Below are 18,398 nucleotides of genomic sequence, written 5' to 3'. Positions count from 1 at the left end.
CAAAACCCATGACTTGAGTCTTGGGTGGGGCTGAGCTTAAAAACTATGAAATTTACTATCCAATGACTTGGTGCCATCATGGTTGTCTAGCTACCTGCCCCAATCACTTTTGTGGTAGCAAAAATGTTCTCACTAGATTTCTGAGCAACCAAAACTATAGTTTTAAAACATGATGTATGACGAGTTGATCTAAGACTCAGGGCTAGAATTAGGCCGTGTTAAAGAAAAAATAAGGGAAGATAAAAACTCGAGTGACCCAGTAAAACATATGGTTTGACTCGGTGACCGGTTGACCTAGCAAGACCCGATCAAAAACCTAGTTGCAACTCTTTGGCTATTTATTTATTTTTTTAACTAAAATGACATCATTTTTATTTATAAAAAAAAATTGGGGTTGGCCTGGGATGACCTGGTGACCCGGGCCTTGAACCGGGTCGACTAGGACCAAAACAATTATTAATAAAAAGAGAATGAATGTGGTAGCAATAGCTAATTCTTAATTAACCTTTACTTATTTCTTATTTGTTTTGCTGTTTGTTTTTATGGTTGAAACCGCGTTTCATAATGTTTTTTATTTTTTTATTTGAAATTAATTTGTTTTGTGTTTTTGGATATTTTTGATATGTTGATGTTAAAATAATTTTTAAAAATAAAAAAATCATTATTTTCATTCATTTTCAAGTGAAAAACACTTTAAAAATTTATTTTATCCCGGTCATAAATAGTACCAAGGAAGTTGGTTCAAAAGAAAAGGAAAGAATGCTAAAGGACATTACCCAAATATTAAATTCATCATTGACGGGCAAAAGAACCAGATGAATTACAATCCATTTGATTGACACTTCTAAACTAGTTTGATTTTCTAATTTTCAAGTTTTGATTCATGGCCCCCTCACTTGCATTAGAAATCACATGTTTTGGGGGTTGTGGAAAAAATATTCTCTTACAAAATGCACCAATTTAGGTGTCAATTGCATATTTAAGACCTGAAATAAAATTAGGAATTTAATCTCACCAAATCTTACAAAACCTGAAATAAATATTCAATTTACATTTTGGACTATATTTTATATTTTATGTTTTTTATTTTTTAAGATTTCTTTTCTATAGTGTTATGACTTATACAAGGAGATTTATTAATTCATATTTTAATTTTTTTAAGAATTGATTTTTATGTAATTCTCAATAATCAATAACCGGTCTAGGTCTAATAAAATGTTAGTCTGGAAGTACTGTTTGTTTCTGCGTTTTAAAAGTGTTTTTGAAAAAAATTGAAATTTTTTTATTTACTTCAAATTAATATATTTTTAGTGTTTTTAAATTATTTTGATGCTTTGATTTTAAAAATAATTTTTAAAAAATAAAAAATATTATTTTAATATATTTCAACACAAAAAATTATTTAAAAAATAACTACATTCATACTCAGAATCCTGCACAATGGTTGATTCAACTGGAGAAGAAAATGAATGCTGAAAAAAGCCTTTTATTTTGTGTGGCAACACTTTTTTATCCGGCACTTTCGTTCTTTGTTTCTTTAATATTTTTTATTTTATAATAAAAGTATTTTTAAACTAATTTGCATGTCAATTAAGATTATTTTAAAAAATAAATTTAAAAACTTGATTATTTTAAAAAACATGACTACATGCACTTGGCGTATTTGAAAGAATTTAATAAATTTCTAAATTCACACATTTCTTCTTATGTCATATTCTTTAAATTGAATTCATTAAATTCAGGTAAAATAAATAAAATATAACATACCATAAAAATATCAAATTAAATCTTATTTCTTTTACTAATCAAAATTATCAAATTTAAAGTTAATAATTAGACTTAAAACATAAGTATATTTCAAAAAACAATTAATTTGAAGATAAAAATTAAATCGTTTAACGGTGTCGTATTGAAGTGGTGTGCTGATTCGTACTTTCCTTCCTCATCAAAAAAATACAAAACTCCCTACCCAAAAGCATCACTTCCTCCAGATTCTCTCTCCCCTTCTTCTCCACCAAAATGGTTACCAAACCACTACTAGTCTTAGAATAACAGAAACCCCCTTTCCCTCGTATCTTCAACATGGCCTCCTCTCTTCTTCTCTCGAACCCATTTTTGACCTCACCCCACAATCCAAACAACCTAACTCGTAGACAACAACCTCTTACGCTTCGGCCTTCCTCAGCTTTTACTCTCCTAAGTCTAACAAAACCCTCCAATAATAATAATAATCCAAAATTCCTCAAACCCACCGTTCCTTTTCTGGGTTTCAAGAAATTTGCTACAAGAATCTCCACCAAAGATGCTGACACCGATACCTCTGTCCCCCCACCACTTGCAGGTGAGGATTCAGCCGCGTTCGAATTGGGGAAGCAGAAGGTATCTTCTTGGATATATTTCAGTTTGATTTTGGGTGTTGTTTTGTTTGTGCTTGACGTGGCTTGGATTGATAACTCTACTGGGTTCGGAAAGGATTTCATCAGTGCTGTTTCGAGTCTCTCAGAAAGCCCTGAGGTGGGTTTTATTTATTTATTTTTTGTTTTATTGCTGAATCGAGCATATGGAATTCTCACGCACAGAAATCTGTCACTAAAATGGTTCGAGCAGGCCTACCTTATGAATTATACTCTTTATCCTAGCCGTTTAAGTTGCTTATGTATCACTTCGTTTATATATGTATATCTATTCCACTGACATAGCTAGCTATCAACGTTTAAGGTGAGCGAAATTTTTTCTTAGACAAGTGCAATTTTGGACGTAAAATATGGATGTGAGAGACCTTTTCGCTTATCTTTCGGTCTGGTCAGGTGTGATCAGCAAGAAGTCTACGATTCTGCTTTGGTGGCTATTTTTTGCGTGCAAACTGGTCATTTTAAGTTTTTGAATAATGGATAAATTAATCTCTATGAGATGCTAACCCCTTTTGCTTGACTGACGTGGGACGACCTGCTTTAGTGCTTTAACCTGGGAATGCCTATGGAGCTGCCTGAAATGATATGTTTGAGGTCGCAAGGAACATGCTGAATGAAAAGTTCCAACCCCTTGCAGTTATGCGTCCAGGCTAAAAGAATAGAAAATAAATGGATTTTGCAGAATTCTTCACGAATGGATATATGGATATTGATGATTTATAGGTTTATGAAACAAATATCAGATGACTTACCTTGTTGATTGTATGTAAGAGATTTGGCATCGTAAATATTCATTTGTTATTTTGGTTCCTTTGTTATGTGAGATCTAGACATCACTTTGCTTTTTTACATGTAATTGAAGCCTACTTGAAATGTTTGCAGGTGGTTATGTTCATCCTTATTCTAATTTTCGCCACCGTCCACAGTGGCCTGGCAAGTCTCAGAGACATGGGCGAAAAACTTATTGGAGAACGTGCATTTCGTGTTTTGTTTGCAGGAGTTTCTCTTCCATTGGCTGTTAGCACTGTTGTGAGTTCCTGATCCTTTTATACAATGTACAACATGCCCCCTCCACAATCTTAGTGGTTTTCAGTTTTTCTGAATTCCTCATCTATACAATCTACAACAGCCCCTGGCTGACTTCTGAATGGCCATGCTGCAGGTGTACTTCATCAATCACAGATATGACGGCATCCAGTTATGGGAGCTTCAAAGTGCTCCTGCGGTACATCAACTTGTGTGGCTTTCTAATTTTATCTCCTTCCTTTTCCTGTATCCTTCAACTTTTAATCTATTAGAAGTAGCGGCAGTTGACAAGCCTAAAATGCATCTCTGGGAAACTGGAATAATGAGAATTACCAGACACCCGCAGGTATGGTATTTATTTGATTGGCCTTTTACCAAGCAGTTGAATGAAACTTGTTTCCTATTTCAATAATTAGAGTAAAAAATAAGCTACTTCTTTATGACTCTGATGGTTTCTAAGAGTCAACCTCACTTGTTAAGCTATTCCAGTAACCCACTTCCCCCTCTTAAAGATCGTGTCATGTGCTAGTGCTACTTAACTATGATGAGTTGGATATCTGGATCCTTTCAGCATCATTGAATTTAATCTTTTTTGGCTGGAAAAAATGTGACCTTTCAGCCAAGACATGAGGATGAAATCCATTCCATCTCTTCTAAGTCAGGACACATGTCACTCTTTGTAACTGAAGTACACTTTCATAAGATACTTGCTGAACTGAACCTGATAACTTGCTTATGCAAATGTAGCCATATTTTGTCTTTAGATACTTTTGAGGGCTATCTAAATAAATCAAAATAATGATAGATCCTATTTAATGCTGAAACACCCCGTTCTATGGTCTCACCTGTGCGCACGCACACACTTACAGTCACTCAAACAGAGCTGTGAAAGAAATCTACATTTATTGCTGTATTTCTTTACAGATGGTTGGGCAGGTGATGTGGTGCTTGGCTCATACAGTTTGGATTGGGAACTCTGTGACTGTTGCTGCATCTCTTGGTTTAATTGGACACCATTTATTTGGTGTCTGGAATGGGGACAGGAGATTGGCAACGAGATATGGGGAGGCTTTTGAAGCTGTAAAGAAGCGAACTAGCATAGTCCCTTTTGCAGCTATCCTTGATGGTCGTCAAAAGTTACCTAAAGATTATTACAAGGAATTTTTGCGGTTGCCATATTTGTCAATCACTGCATTGACTCTAGGTGCATACTTTGCCCACCCGCTTATGCAGGCTGCCAGTTTCCGGCTTCACTGGTAGGGTATGGTATCTTCGTCTCAGTTGTAAGAAATTGGATACAGTCTGAAATTACATATAGTGAATGTACAAGTCTTGATTCATTTTGCTTATCGCAGTTTCCTGTATACACATGAATGAGGGATGTGTATTATTGTATAAAATAGAACAGCCACCAGCAAAGAATGCATATACGACCGATTGGCATGTTTTGGTAGAGCTAGACTTAGAGCATGTTTGGCAGTGTGGTTGCGGGTGCTTTTCAAATAACTTTTCGTGCTAAAATACATGTCAATGATGTTTTTTTATTTTTTAAAAATTATTTTTGACATCAGCACATCAAAACGATCCAAACCATACAAACCATATTAAATTTTAGTAAAAAAAAAAAAATTCAAATTTTTTAGGAACGCCGCCGCAGCCGCGTTCCCAAACGTGCTCTTAGTACAAACTAGATTTATGGCCTACTCTTCGCGTGCTTGCCAAATTCTTTTTCAATGTAAAATGAAATGCTAGGCAAAAAAAATTTGAGACCCAATTAGTAATTTAAATAATATGAATAAAAAATATAATAATAATAAATAAAATAAAAATAAAAAATGACGAGTTCATTTGGAGTATAAAAAATTAAATGTTGAATGGCCAAATTGAAAATAAAAAACAAGAAAAAAAACTTAATTAAACTAGGTTAACTCACAAACAACGTGACAATGAATATAAAATTGTGATAACTTTATAGAAAAAAAAAACAGAAAAAAAATGACCACTTGAAAAAAAAGAGAAAAAAAAACATGAAGATCAATTTTTAATACCTTAAATGTTAAATGATGAAATTAAAATAAATATTAAAAAAAAATCAATCCGTGTTAACTTTTAAAATTGGTGATTTTAGTCATGAATCCGAGACTAACCTTATAAAAATCAAATAAAACAAATAACAAAGCAAACCTTAAAAAAAAAGGTAAAAAATAATAAAAAAAAACATAAAAAAAAGAGGAAAAAAATAAACCTCCTAAACTTAATTTAATCTCTAAAACTCGAAACCTGTGAAATTTTGGACCTGAGTTGAATCAAGAAACTTAATTTCCAATCAATTTAATTTTGAAGGATGAAATCGTGAAATAAATATCAATTTTAAAAACTTACAAAAGCAAAAAAAGATAGCAATAAAATGAATGGAGATCAAATTTGATAAAAAAAAACTCATGGGGGATGAAATTATAAAAACAATCTAAAAAAATATACAAAATAAAACAGATAGCAATAAAAAAAATAGGGATCGAATTTGAAAGATAAAGAAAAATGGAAGAGGGTGAAATTAAAAAAAAACATTTGTAATTTTATGACGCAAGCGTGTATTAATTTTTTTTAAATGTGACTCGAGACATAGACAAGACCAATGAAAAAAGGCTGATATATAGACAAACCAAAAAAAAGGTAAACAACAAAAAATACATGATTAAAAAAGTCATATAGAACAACAAACAAAAAAAAAAAACCTAATCACTAATGATATAAATGATGACTGATAAAAATGAAAAAAAAAACATCAACTTTAAAAGAAGGAAAAAAAAACCCAAGAAATCCTGGAAGAATCTTCTAAATCTGGAAAAAGATCTCAAACTCGCAACCCATTAAATCATAGACCTGGACTGAATCAAGAAGTTCAATTTTTAACCAACTTAATATTGAGTAGCCAAAATAAATCCAACAAAGAACAACAATTAAAAAAACTCAAGAAAACCCATATCATTTTTAAAATTAGTGGAAAATCCTAGAGAAAAAAATAAAAATAATTTAAATTTTTTTTTATCTCAAATAAAACAAATATCAATAAAAAAAATGAGAACTAAATTCGAAAGAAAAATAAAATATAGGGGATGAAATAGAAAAAGAATTCTAACCTTATAAATTGTATAAAAAAATCATTTCAAATATTGAAGGAAGGGAATAGAAAAAAAATATAAATTTAAAGAATTATAAAAAAAAAAAACCAACAAAGAACGATAAACAAAAAGACCGAGTCATTTTCAAAACAAAAAAATCCATAGAAAGCAAGTTAAAAAAAAAAACCTAGTTTTTAATTGAATAAATGCTGAAAGATGAAAAGGGAGAAAAATAGCTTAGAAAAAGGAGAAAAAAACAAAACAAACTCGAACAACACATCCTAAACCTGGTCAAATATTAAAAACTCACAACCCATGAAACCTTGGATCTAGATCCAATCAAGAGGTTTATTATGAACTAATTTTAAAAATATCAATTTTAAAAACATGTCAAAGCAAGAAAACTGGCAATCAAAAGAATAGATATTAAACTTGATAGGAAAAAAAACCAAAGAAGGGTGAAATCGTAAAAGAAAATCAATTTTAAAAATTATTTTCAACAAAAAATAGTAATTAAAAGAATGTGGACCAAATTTGAAAGATGCAAAAATTTAAGAGGGATAAAATTGAAGGCATATCAATTTTATAAATTATTCAAGATAAAAAAATCATTAAAAAAAATGAACCAAATATGAAGAATCAACAAATTAAAGGGTTGTTCTTGAATTTTTAAGATATTAGCGCAAAAATCTAAGTGGGGAGAGAGAGAAGAAGGGAGGAAAAAAAAATAGCAACCGACACCAAACCGCTGATAATCTTGGAATACGCGATGCCTCATCAAGTTAGGGTGCCGAGACCTTTCAAACGCCGTCCCAAAAGGCAGCGTTTGGTAATCGAATGACCCCATACACGTGATCTAAATAGTGCGAGGATCATGTACGTGCTGATGTTTGCCAACAAGTTTTCTTTTTTAATTATATTCAATAAATATAATTCACAACAATGTCCCTAAATATTATTGAAATTTACAAATAAAAACAATGTAAAATAATAATAAAAAACCTCTAGATAAGAGTTATGTTGGTTTTATTTTTAAAAGCATCCAAGTAATCATGTTATTCTAAAAAAAATAAATAAAAATCCTTAAATAATAAACATTAAATTATTTTATTATAGAATTAAATAAATAATTTTACTGAAAAAGACGATTAGGAAAAACTTGGTTAAAGAAAGAGGAATGTGGCAGTTGAGGGTAATATTAGTACCACACGCATCACATGGGACTGCTGCTACTGCATCGACATAAAATGAAGGACGAGGACAAGCCAAGTGTTTGCGGAAGCATGGCCGACAGGCATACCATGTACAACGACAGGAGCACATTAATTTTCAGCTCGGTGATATGTCGTTCTAGGTTCTCTAACAGTTCTTCTCTTTTTTGTTTCAGTATTGACACGTAGATACTGTTTATTTTTATATTTTAAAAGTAATTTTAAAAAAGTTAATTTTTTGTTTCAAATTAATATATATTTTTTATTTTTTCAAATCATTTTAATGTGCTAATATCAAAAATAATTTTTTAAAAATAAAAATTTTTATTTTAATATATTTTCAAGTAAAAATTACTTTAAAAACCAACCGGTGACGCACTCCAAACATCCCATATTTGCAATTTCTGTAGTTATTCACATTATTGCAGAAAATGAGCTCTCCAAAGTCTAGCTAATCACGTTTCTATATACACAGATATTATTGACAACCTTGCACATAATTCTAATATCATTATTATAATAAGAAATTACAGTGATATAATTAAAGTATAATATCCTCAATCAAAATAAAATAAAATTTGTGACCACATACCACGGTACTAATATATAATCCTATCAACAAAAGTTAAAACTGGTTGGGAAATTAGAAATTTGACTCATTGATACTGTTTACTCGAACAATATAATATCTTTGCTCCTCACACCATAAAATTTATAACTAGCTATCGGGGTCATTTACAATCTTTTCATGAGACGCATTAGTTATTTTCAAATTGACAAAGGATGTCATAACCTAATCTTGAATCCCCTAAAATTCTTTATGTAAAAAATATTCAAAAATTAAAAAATATTTTAGGGTCACCAATAGATAAGTAATTTGAAAATGCTAAAAACAGGTTGAATAAGAACTTAATTGTATGAGGTGGAAGTTGAAGGACCAAATTAGACCAATGGCAAAGGTTGAGAACTCAATTGTAGTAATTAAGGGCCTAATTGAAGAAAACAATGAGAATTTAGATCAAATTGAAAAAAGATATTGAAGACTGGAGCAGACTTGCAAAATAATTAAGTTAAGAGACTTGATTGATCTTTCGATGGGTCTAATTGATTTAATCAAGGGCTTAATTGAAAGAGAAATTGCATGACCCGAATCTTGGGTCTGTGACCGGCAACGCAGGAGCAGTGTCACGAAGACACCTCACTAACGCTAAGCCTCAAAACATATATATATATATATATATATATATATATATATATATATATATATATATATATATATATATATTTCACGCAACATTTTCTAATCTTTCAAATATTCCTCAAAACCAATAAAACATTTTATAATTCAAAATACATATTATATTAAATAAAATCCAATCTTTGAAGTAAAAATCCAATCTTGAATAAAGACAACATAATAGTGGAGTGTCTAAAACATTGAATTCCTAAAAATAAAAAAAATCTTGCGGAAGCAAACAAGACATACCAACAAAAAAAATAGCAGGAACTCTCAATCAAAGATCAATATGCTAAGGGAAGCAAGAACCTAAAATAATATTAAAATGGAGAGGTGAGCTCAATTAACTCAGTGAGAGAATGACATTTAATATATATTTTAACTATTTATAAGTATAAGGACACACACACACACACACACAAGAGATTATACAAAGCCATTGGCTTATATAACAAACAAAACCCTAAGGTCCCGATAACAAACGAGGTTTGCAGCCCCAATCATCGTGTGATGATCAGTCGTTATAAGCTTATACATCTTTCACCAACTAAGTATACAAAATACTATTTGACATAGAATAACTACTCTCTGTTAGCATGAAATTACTGACAAGTATACCGATATCAAGACATAATAGATACTCAAATAATTATCAAAGCAAATGAATGTTATATTAAATTGAATTTAATTCAACAGAATGGATGAGTACTCATAAATAAAGCAACATATATAGATATTCAAGAATTTATCAATTGTACTTATCATACAATCAACATACATGTAATATTTATATTACATGCATATTAAAGATTATCACACTCACCTGGAAAATTAAGCAAAAGATAGACATGTGTAAAACCAGAGACTATTGAGGACTGTTAGTAGGAACGTCAATAGAACTTATAACGGATATAGAAAAACACTAAAAAATAACTTGATGCAAATGACATAAAATATTGAAACTCTAAGTTTAGAGACCAAAACGTAATGATAAAGCCGAATTAATTTACTTGATGGATCTTAAACATACTCCAAACTGATCGAACCTAATAGACCTGATTAACCCCTACTACTAGGTCAATAGATCAACCAAAATGACCACCCAATTGAATGCTACCACAAGCCAACCGGTCAATCAATTTATACCAACTGGTTGACCGGCAATATCAAGCCAACTGGGCGGCCAATTTAGATTAATCAATCGACCAGTTGATTGAAATTTCTAGAATTTTGATATGTCAGTCTTCAAATCTACAAGTCCAAAAAACAATCAATTTGTTCTTTAAGACTAATAATTCCAGCCTTCTAATCAGTTTGTTTTAAGCCGACTAACACCCTAAAATATCAATTAAATTTCTTAAATCATTCAATCACTAAATCATAATACAAATCTCAAAACCCTTCTTTAACTCATCAACTATCAAATCCCTAATCGAAAAATAACAAAAGAGAGAGATACTTAGTTGTTTCTTTAACCGTTATTAAAACCAAAACTTAAGCTTAGAATTAAATTCCTTGGTATTGGGAGAAAAGTCATGGTAAAGGAAAAGAAAAGAGGAGAAAGGTAAATCAATTCTCTAGTAAAATCCTCTTTAAATACATAGGTTAGGTTAAGTTCTTGGGTTTGGGCTAGACTTGAGTTTGGGTCTAATAACCAAAACATGGTCTTACAAAAATTAAGTTTAAAAGTTAATTTGGCCAAAATTGAAAGAATTAATCAAGTTCAAGAACTTAATTAAACTTTTAACGAGTTTAATTGACTTAATTAAGGACTTAATTTAAAGAAAATAAAAGTTTGGGAGACAATTGAGGTCAAAATTATAAGAATTAATGATCCAATGACCAAAATACATGGTTCCAAGGTTTTGATGACTTAATTGATTCAATCATCGATGAAATTACAAAAAAATTGATGATTACAAGGTCATTTTGTTGATCAAATTGAAAATATCCAAGACCAACGACCATATTGAAAAAGGCATTGAAGTCTGAAGGCTTAATTGAAGAAATCAGAGGATAAAATTGAAAAGATTAGGAACAATTGAGGGTTTAATTGCAAATATTCAAAAGATTAGGGGATGCAATCAAATTGTAAAGATTAAAGCCCTAATTAATCTAGAGTTAACTAAAATGACGCTATTTTGGATTTATTTTAAAAAATATATTAATTAAGATCAAATCACTTGTCGTCTAGCCACTATTCATCTTCTTGCTTAAAAAAAAAAACATGGTTGGGTTGCCACCTTTCAAAACCTATTTAACCTTTATCCTGCCATCAAACAACACCAAGATTCTCCCAATCAATGGTTATGATCATTGTCTGCAATTCCAACCACTCAAATCTTTTTTCTTTTCTTCCAAGTTATTTTCATAACATAAAATAAAAACCTATCCTCAATAGTGTAAAATCTGAGACTGTTGGTGTCATCTTCTCACCAGTTGTAGAGCATGACATGCTTTCTTTTGTAGTTGTAATAAAAAATCATAATTTCTTCTTGAACATCAAAGATCTAAAAATTCCTAGCTTATCAAGTCCAGACCTTTCCTATTATCTTATAAAACACACACCAAAACCTTAACCAGGGGGTGAACTAGAGCAAAACCCTCATACAAAAATTGTAAAAACCTTAGAATTTCTCTAACGTCTAAAAACATTAGCCTTATATTGATCTTTCCCGCACTAAAATCTCTATTTTTTACTACAAATTCTAGATACAAGACTCATATCTCTAAGAAAAAAATTGCTAGAATCACTCCTCATTACTAGATATACCTTTATCGAGATTCAAAACTCATGAGGACTCTAAATTACCAAGGATTGGGCATTTTCTTGGATAACAAACATTAGATCTCTATTGTAGCTTATAGAAACATGTATTAACAAAGTATGATCAAATTAAAAAAATACAACATGGAAGGATCAAATTAAAAAAAAAAAAAGTCAAGCAACTAAAAAAAAAGACCTAGACTTTTTCCTTGCTTATGTAATCCAGTCCTTGATGGTAGCTAATTAAAAGGGCTAAACATTTCTCTTAGATTCAAATTCAGTCCCTAAATCTCTAGTTATTTTAAATAAATAAAATTGACTTTTTTTTTTCAAACCAATTATTAACTGAGTAACGAAATATTTTCTTAATACCTTGAGATCTCCACACGTACGCAAACAAAAGAAATCATGAAGCCCAATCCCAAATCAACACAATATTAAAGGACCAAAATCAAAATAAAATTGAGTGACTAGAGTAAAATAAACCAAAGAAAAAAAATAGTGAGATAAATCACTATGTAACACTATTATAATTCACAGTGATCTCTCTATGCGGTTACGATAAATTCATGAGTTGATTTAGTTTTTTTTAATTAATAGTTAATTTTAATTATAGAAAACACTAAAACATGTGGGTAGATTATTGTAAGGAGTATTGTGGAGCCTCTCACATTTCATTATGGGCTTACTATTCATTTTTTTTTTTTTGGTACGTCCTCAAAATGTTTTTGGGCAATTGCATCCTTTTGAGGGATAAATTAAATGATAATTGATGCACATTTGTTGACCAAGGACAAGATTAAAAGAAAGAGAACCAATGTGAAAAAAAAAGCATTGAAAATAGGCGGTGGGTTCAAAGTTCTTATAAGAAGTTCAATTTAGTCCTCAAACTTTCAACATTATACCCATTTCGTTCCTCAATTTTTTTTTGCAATTTAATTTTGGTATAAAAGTTTATTTTTATTATTTTTTAGTTCTTGATTTGAGAGAGAAGAGAGAGATTACTGGATTCCGATGTCGAGAGAGAAACTTGTCATTCACGACATTTCTGACCACCAAAATGGTTGTTCTTTGTGCCATGGGCTCCATACGATAATAAAAGTTTGATGGTGATTGTTTAGAACCTTGGTGTTGCCTGAAATCATATCCAAGTTAAGGAAGAGAAATCTAACCCGGTTTGATTTCAAGTTTTTGAAACTTTTTCAAGCCTTTTGGGTTGATGAATTGGTTTCTAAATGTTATAATGGTGTTGTTAAGGTGTTTTTGATTCGAAATGACTTAAAAATAGTGTTTTGTTTTTATAAAAAAAACCTGATTTTTAATTTATTTCAATCCAAAAATACATTAACATCACCTTTAGTGCCTTAATTTTCTTTTTTTGTCACCACAGTGGTTAAAAATATTTAGGCTGGTAGACAACATGCCGATTGCCTCAACATGCAAAATGTTGTTTGCTTATTTTTTTTCTTTAAAAATAGGGCTGTTTGTTCTTTTTAAAAAAAAACATAAGCCCAAGTGCACGATATGCTTGGTCTTTTCCTTTCAAAGGTCCATGCGTATGAGTTTTTTTTTGTTATTTTATATTTAGGTTAAATATAAATTATAACTCAGTTGAGTCCATGATCTAAATCATAGGTTTAATGGGCTAAGCCATAACATCTGGGTTTTATTATTTTTTCATTTTCTTTTGTTTAATGTATTTTTTGTCTCTCAATTTAAAAAATACAATTACAGCTTTGTTATTAATGTTCTATTTTTATTTAACTTTAAAAAATATATAATGTCATCATTTGTTATCAAAAATCTACTTTTGTTATTTTAGTCCTATGCGGCTGTCTTGTTTTTTTCTTTTAAAAAAATATTTAATATAAAAAAAATTTCATATGTTTTATTGTTATATAATTAAATAAAAAAAATTAGAGTAAAAAATGATTGCAAGAGTGTTGTTAAAATCTATCGATACTTATTTATAACATTGCATACTAATCCTTATATATATTATAGTTTTTCATAATATAAATACACTCACTCTAACTAAAAATCTAAACACATAATTAAGCAAACAATTAAAACCTACATTAGTTGAGTTAATTTAAACTCAAAATCTATTTGTTTACAAAGTAAGCTCTAACACTGGTTCGAATTGCTTGTTAACCTTAATTAACAAGCCAAGTTCCAAACTGTATTTGTTATTTTAATTCATTTTTCTTAAATTAATTCTAATTTTAAGGGACATGTGGCGTCACATGGCTAAACTAGCCTTTATTTCCCAAGTAATACGTGGGTTGCCCCGTCTCCTCACGTGAAATTCTTATCCTTATTTTGAGCTTGCCGCCGCTCATTGTCACCATTATTTATTGACAACATGTTGTCAACAAATATTTTCCCTTGAACTCATGCTTTACATCTTTTGGAATTTGTGCTGTTCTTCGTTTTTTATGATAGCAGGAATATTAATTAGTCCTTGAATCGCAAAGAAACTATAAAAGTACCCTTTCTTATTCGATAAAATTCTCCATCTTCATTCTTGGGAGATTTGAACATGAAATTTTAAGTTCAAATCAATGTTCTCTCCATGGAAACTACACACATCCTAGCTAATTTACTACAAGAAACAAAAACTGTCTCGGAATGATCTGTAACTCGCAGTAAAATGGGGTTATAAATATTAGCAATATTAGCAAACTTAATTCACTGATGTGGCTGAGACTTTGCAGTGAAGCTTCGTCCTCATTCATGCGGATGACCATGATTGAAGAAAAACCAGAGTGCAGATCATGCTTGAATGAAAACGCTGTTGCTGGATTACGATGACAGGATGTGTGGATTCTAACCACAATCTTCACCCCCTCGTATCAGAGGCCAAGAAAAATGTAGTAAAGTATTGTGATGGGCAGAGACACTATCATTCCAAATATCACCCTGCAAAATAAAATCACTCAGAACATACTAGTGACAAGCTGTGAAGGAATAAGAAAGAAATGGTGATTAAGTTATTTTAGATCCCTGAGGTCTTAGCACTGTTAAACTCTGGTCCCTGGATTTCTTGACCAGCATCTCCAGAAGAACAGCCTCTGACGCATTGAAATGCACTGAAACCTCGGTTCCTTCTTCTAGCTTGTTTTAAGATCGATCACAGGACTAAAGTTTAACTGATCTAATCCCATGGGCCTGAAATAAATTATCGTAGAGTTCCAACTTACGCAGTGCTTAATACATCTGGATGTAGACCGTATTCTCTAGCAAACACAAAAGGGACGATTCCTTGCGGCAAGGCGGCTTGCACAATGGATAGTTTCAACATGGTCCCTCTCAGGCCTACTCCAATGGAAGCTACTGCCATTACTGCTGGACCAGCTAAAAACCTTGCAAGCATCCCATAAATAGCCATTCTGTTTCCACAGGCTATGATTCTTGGTTGCAGGGCCATGAACAGTCCTTAATTACAGTTGAGAAATTTCAATCAGCTTTGAATGTGATTAAGCTGAATGTGATCGTAATTAACCATACATGTGCGAATGATTCTTGATGTTGAATATGAGGAAAAATAAAAATGAACCCACAGAAATAGATGAAAGGACTGCTCTAGTCTTACCAAGGCTAAACATTGCCATTCCAAGACCTGCCTTTGACAAGATTGTTACCGAATTGTCCACTATTTGGGGCTTCATTATTCCATATCTAGCCAAACAAGTACAACAAATTAAGGAGGGAGGGAAGTAGCAAGATCATTAAAAAAGTGGAAAAAGTAATTGAGCTTTAGCACTTTTGTTTTGATAAGTCAAATACTTGAGCTTTAAATCTGGATTAATATACTTCAAGTAATGATGTACTAACTGCTAGTTCAGAATACCTGCAAGAGACTAACGCCCAGCTTAGACCTATTAAGCTTGCATAGGAGTTGGGATTCCTCACCAGCTTAAGCCACACTGTCTTCAGAATTTGCAAGAGCATAACTGATGATAAGGAAGATATTGCAGCCGTATTGTTCTCTATACCCTCCGTTTTTTCAGATTCTACTCCCCTTTTCATGCTTTCTTCTTTTCGAAGAACTTGCACTGACTGCTCACAGAAACCTAAATCATCCACAGTAGAGTACTTTAATTAGCGAAAGAAAGAAAACTAAAAGGGGATGAATCGAAACAAACATGTATATATGCTTGTTTCTCTAGCTATAATCTTGCCTTGAGAAGTGCAACATACACATCGCCAAATGAATAAATGGACCTCTTTATCATCTCCATCCACTGCAGCTGCTACCATTGATCTAAACTGCTGGGGATCCGGTGCAACCTTGGTGTTGACATTTTCAGTAATCTCTTGGCTTGTAGGGGTTGAAACAATAACATTAACAACTTCATCTGCATTACTTCCACAGCTTCCAAGTACTTCCCCAACACCCTTGAAACTTCCCTTGCTCCTCTCACTGTTACTAAAACTACTACTGCTACTACTCCCCTTGAAGTTCTTTAACATTGCTAGTCTTGCTTCTCTGTATTCAAACAAAAACAACAATAAAGTGTACCAGATGATGCACTGTAGCACCACAACTTGGATCATAAGGCCTTCCTTATCATCCCCGTACATGGATTTTAGCAGTGGGATCCCCATCACAAGGGTGTTGGGGAGAGTGGATAGAGAGAAAAGAGTGATGGCCCATTCCAGGCTTCCTCTTCTTGAGAAATTAGCCCAGCAAAGCAAGACCACCAAGATCAAGACTTTGGAAACCCCATCAGCAGCCATGAAGAGAAGGTCCATTTTGTACGGATTTATCCTTGAAATAAACTCCATGGATAGGAGTGGAACTGCAAAGTAAGCAACGAACCTGTTGATGCCGGAACATTGTTCAGGAGTGAATATATTCCACCATTTCACAGAGGCATAAGCCAAGAACATGGTGACATATAGAGGAACTACAGCACATAGAACCCCGTACAAATCTTCTATACTAATCATTGTTTTCTTCCCTGAACTTTTGCTAGTTCTAGTGACTACAGATATGCAAAGAACCAAGAGATTCAACGAAATTTAAATGCTGGATTGCATATCATGTGAGTTTGTTTAGCAACTAGCTAGGACAAGGAATCAATTATTGAGCTTAGATATGCGTGAGGTACACGTTTATACTTAAAAGATCTTAAGTTGAAATTCTACGTGGAACGGAGTAACAGTTTATAAATTGAGGTTAAAAATTCATTGAAATAAATAAATAAATAAATATTGATATAGAATTTTGGTTGTGTATAAATACCCCAAATAATCCTTCTTTATAGTATTTTTTTTTTACATATTTTTTTTCAAACACCAATCAACTACTTAAATTGCTTTGTTTGTGTGTTTACATGTATATATGTATGTATAAAACATAGAGTGTGTTTGGTATTGTACTAGCGGTTGTGGTTGTGGTTTGAAAAAAGTTGTTTTATAAAAAGTACTTTTAGTTGAGGTTGGTTTGAAAAAATAGGTGTTTGGTTAAAACTGTGGTTGAAATTGAGGTTGAAGAAAAAGTAGTTTAATGTGTTTGGTTAAAAAATGCTTTTCAAATTGAGGTTATAAAATAATTAAAAAAGACATATTAATATTGATGATTTTTAATTGAAATATTAACGATTTAATTACTGCTATTACATCATGAAATAAACAATACTTTATATAAAGTACTTTTATTGTCATATTAAACTATGTTCAATTTCATCATGTATGAAATCTATTCAATAAGGACTACAGTTTCCATGGTTTCCTGAGCGTGCAACAACATAAGGTAAAATATCATCATGAATAAAATTGGGATTGCGATCAAATTCTGCAAATGCTACGCCATCATACGATCTCCTTCAAATGTAATTATGTAGTGCCATTGAATCATGTGAAACATTAGTTTTTCAAATAAAACACAATATTGAGAAAAAAATTTAGATTTTTTTTATTTTACTGGGTCACATCCAGTTCAATGCATTTAGGTTTGGGTCGGACTGGTTCGATGCATTTAGGTTCGGGTTCGGCCCATTAACAATGGAGCTGATCTCCACTGTTCACGTAGCTGAACAGTGGAGACATGGAGAAGTGCAGAACAAGAAGAAGAAGAAGAAGAAGAAGGGGAAGGGGAAGGGGAAGGGGAAGGGGAAGGGGAAGGGGCGGCGGCCCTGGGCGGTGGTGAGGGAGCCGCGCTCCACTGTTCTGCAACGTGAACAGTGGAGACTCCACTGTTCACGTTGCAGAACAGTGGAGACATGGTGCAGAAGAAGAAGAAGGAGGAGGAGGAGAAGAAGGGGCGGCGGCCCTGGGCGGTGGTGAGGGAGCCGCGCTCCACTGTTCTGCAACGTGAACAGTGGAGACTCCACTGTTCACGTTGCAGAACAGTTGAGACATGGTGCAGAAGAAGAAGAAAAAGAAGCAGAAGGAGAAGGAGAAGAAGGCGAAGGAGAAGGAGAAGGAGAAGGGGAAGGGGAAGGGAAAGGGCTGGATGTTTCTCTGCTACAAGGCGCGCCATTGTTACTGTGTTGTAACACAGTTGCAACAAAAGCAGCCCCAAGCTGCTTTGGAGAAGGAGAAGGGGAAGGGAAAGGGCTGATTATCCCTCTGCTGCAAGACGTGCCATTGTTTACTGTGTTGTAACACAGTTGC

The 18,398-nt window shown here is 32.4% G+C and overlaps 2 protein-coding genes across 3 annotated transcripts; one reads left to right on the top strand and one right to left on the bottom strand.

The window, feature by feature from the left end:
- The first annotated feature begins 1,965 nt into the window (after positions 1 to 1,965).
- On the top strand, positions 1,966 to 4,890 carry LOC7466321 (15-cis-zeta-carotene isomerase, chloroplastic). Of its 2 annotated transcripts, none has more exons than XM_024584389.2 (4): positions 1,966 to 2,379; positions 3,294 to 3,440; positions 3,574 to 3,783; positions 4,362 to 4,890. In XM_024584389.2, the coding sequence occupies exons 1-4, from the start codon at positions 2,083 to 2,085 to the stop codon at positions 4,695 to 4,697; spliced, it is 990 nt and encodes a 329-aa protein (XP_024440157.1). In that variant the 5' UTR covers positions 1,966 to 2,082; the 3' UTR covers positions 4,698 to 4,890. The 2 variants fall into 2 exon arrangements, with proteins under 2 accessions (XP_024440157.1, XP_024440156.2); XM_024584388.2 differs by having other exon boundaries at positions 1,969 to 2,514.
- Positions 4,891 to 14,252: 9,362 nt separating this feature from the next.
- LOC7462016 (auxin efflux carrier component 3) lies at positions 14,253 to 16,866 on the bottom strand. The gene is made up of 5 exons (XM_024584755.2): positions 15,959 to 16,866; positions 15,628 to 15,850; positions 15,370 to 15,455; positions 14,978 to 15,212; positions 14,253 to 14,696 (listed from the first exon to the last, which is right to left on the bottom strand). Exons 1-5 carry the CDS (start codon positions 16,728 to 16,730, stop codon positions 14,630 to 14,632), a joined length of 1,383 nt encoding a protein of 460 aa, XP_024440523.2. The 5' UTR covers positions 16,731 to 16,866; the 3' UTR covers positions 14,253 to 14,629.
- Positions 16,867 to 18,398: the final 1,532 nt, after the last annotated feature.

Source organism: Populus trichocarpa, chromosome 14, assembly GCF_000002775.5.
Source record: "Populus trichocarpa isolate Nisqually-1 chromosome 14, P.trichocarpa_v4.1, whole genome shotgun sequence".
NCBI classification, from domain to species: Eukaryota; Viridiplantae; Streptophyta; class Magnoliopsida; order Malpighiales; family Salicaceae; genus Populus; species Populus trichocarpa.
Note: the sequence above shows the minus strand (reverse complement) of the source record. Positions and strands in the feature narration are given on the sequence as shown.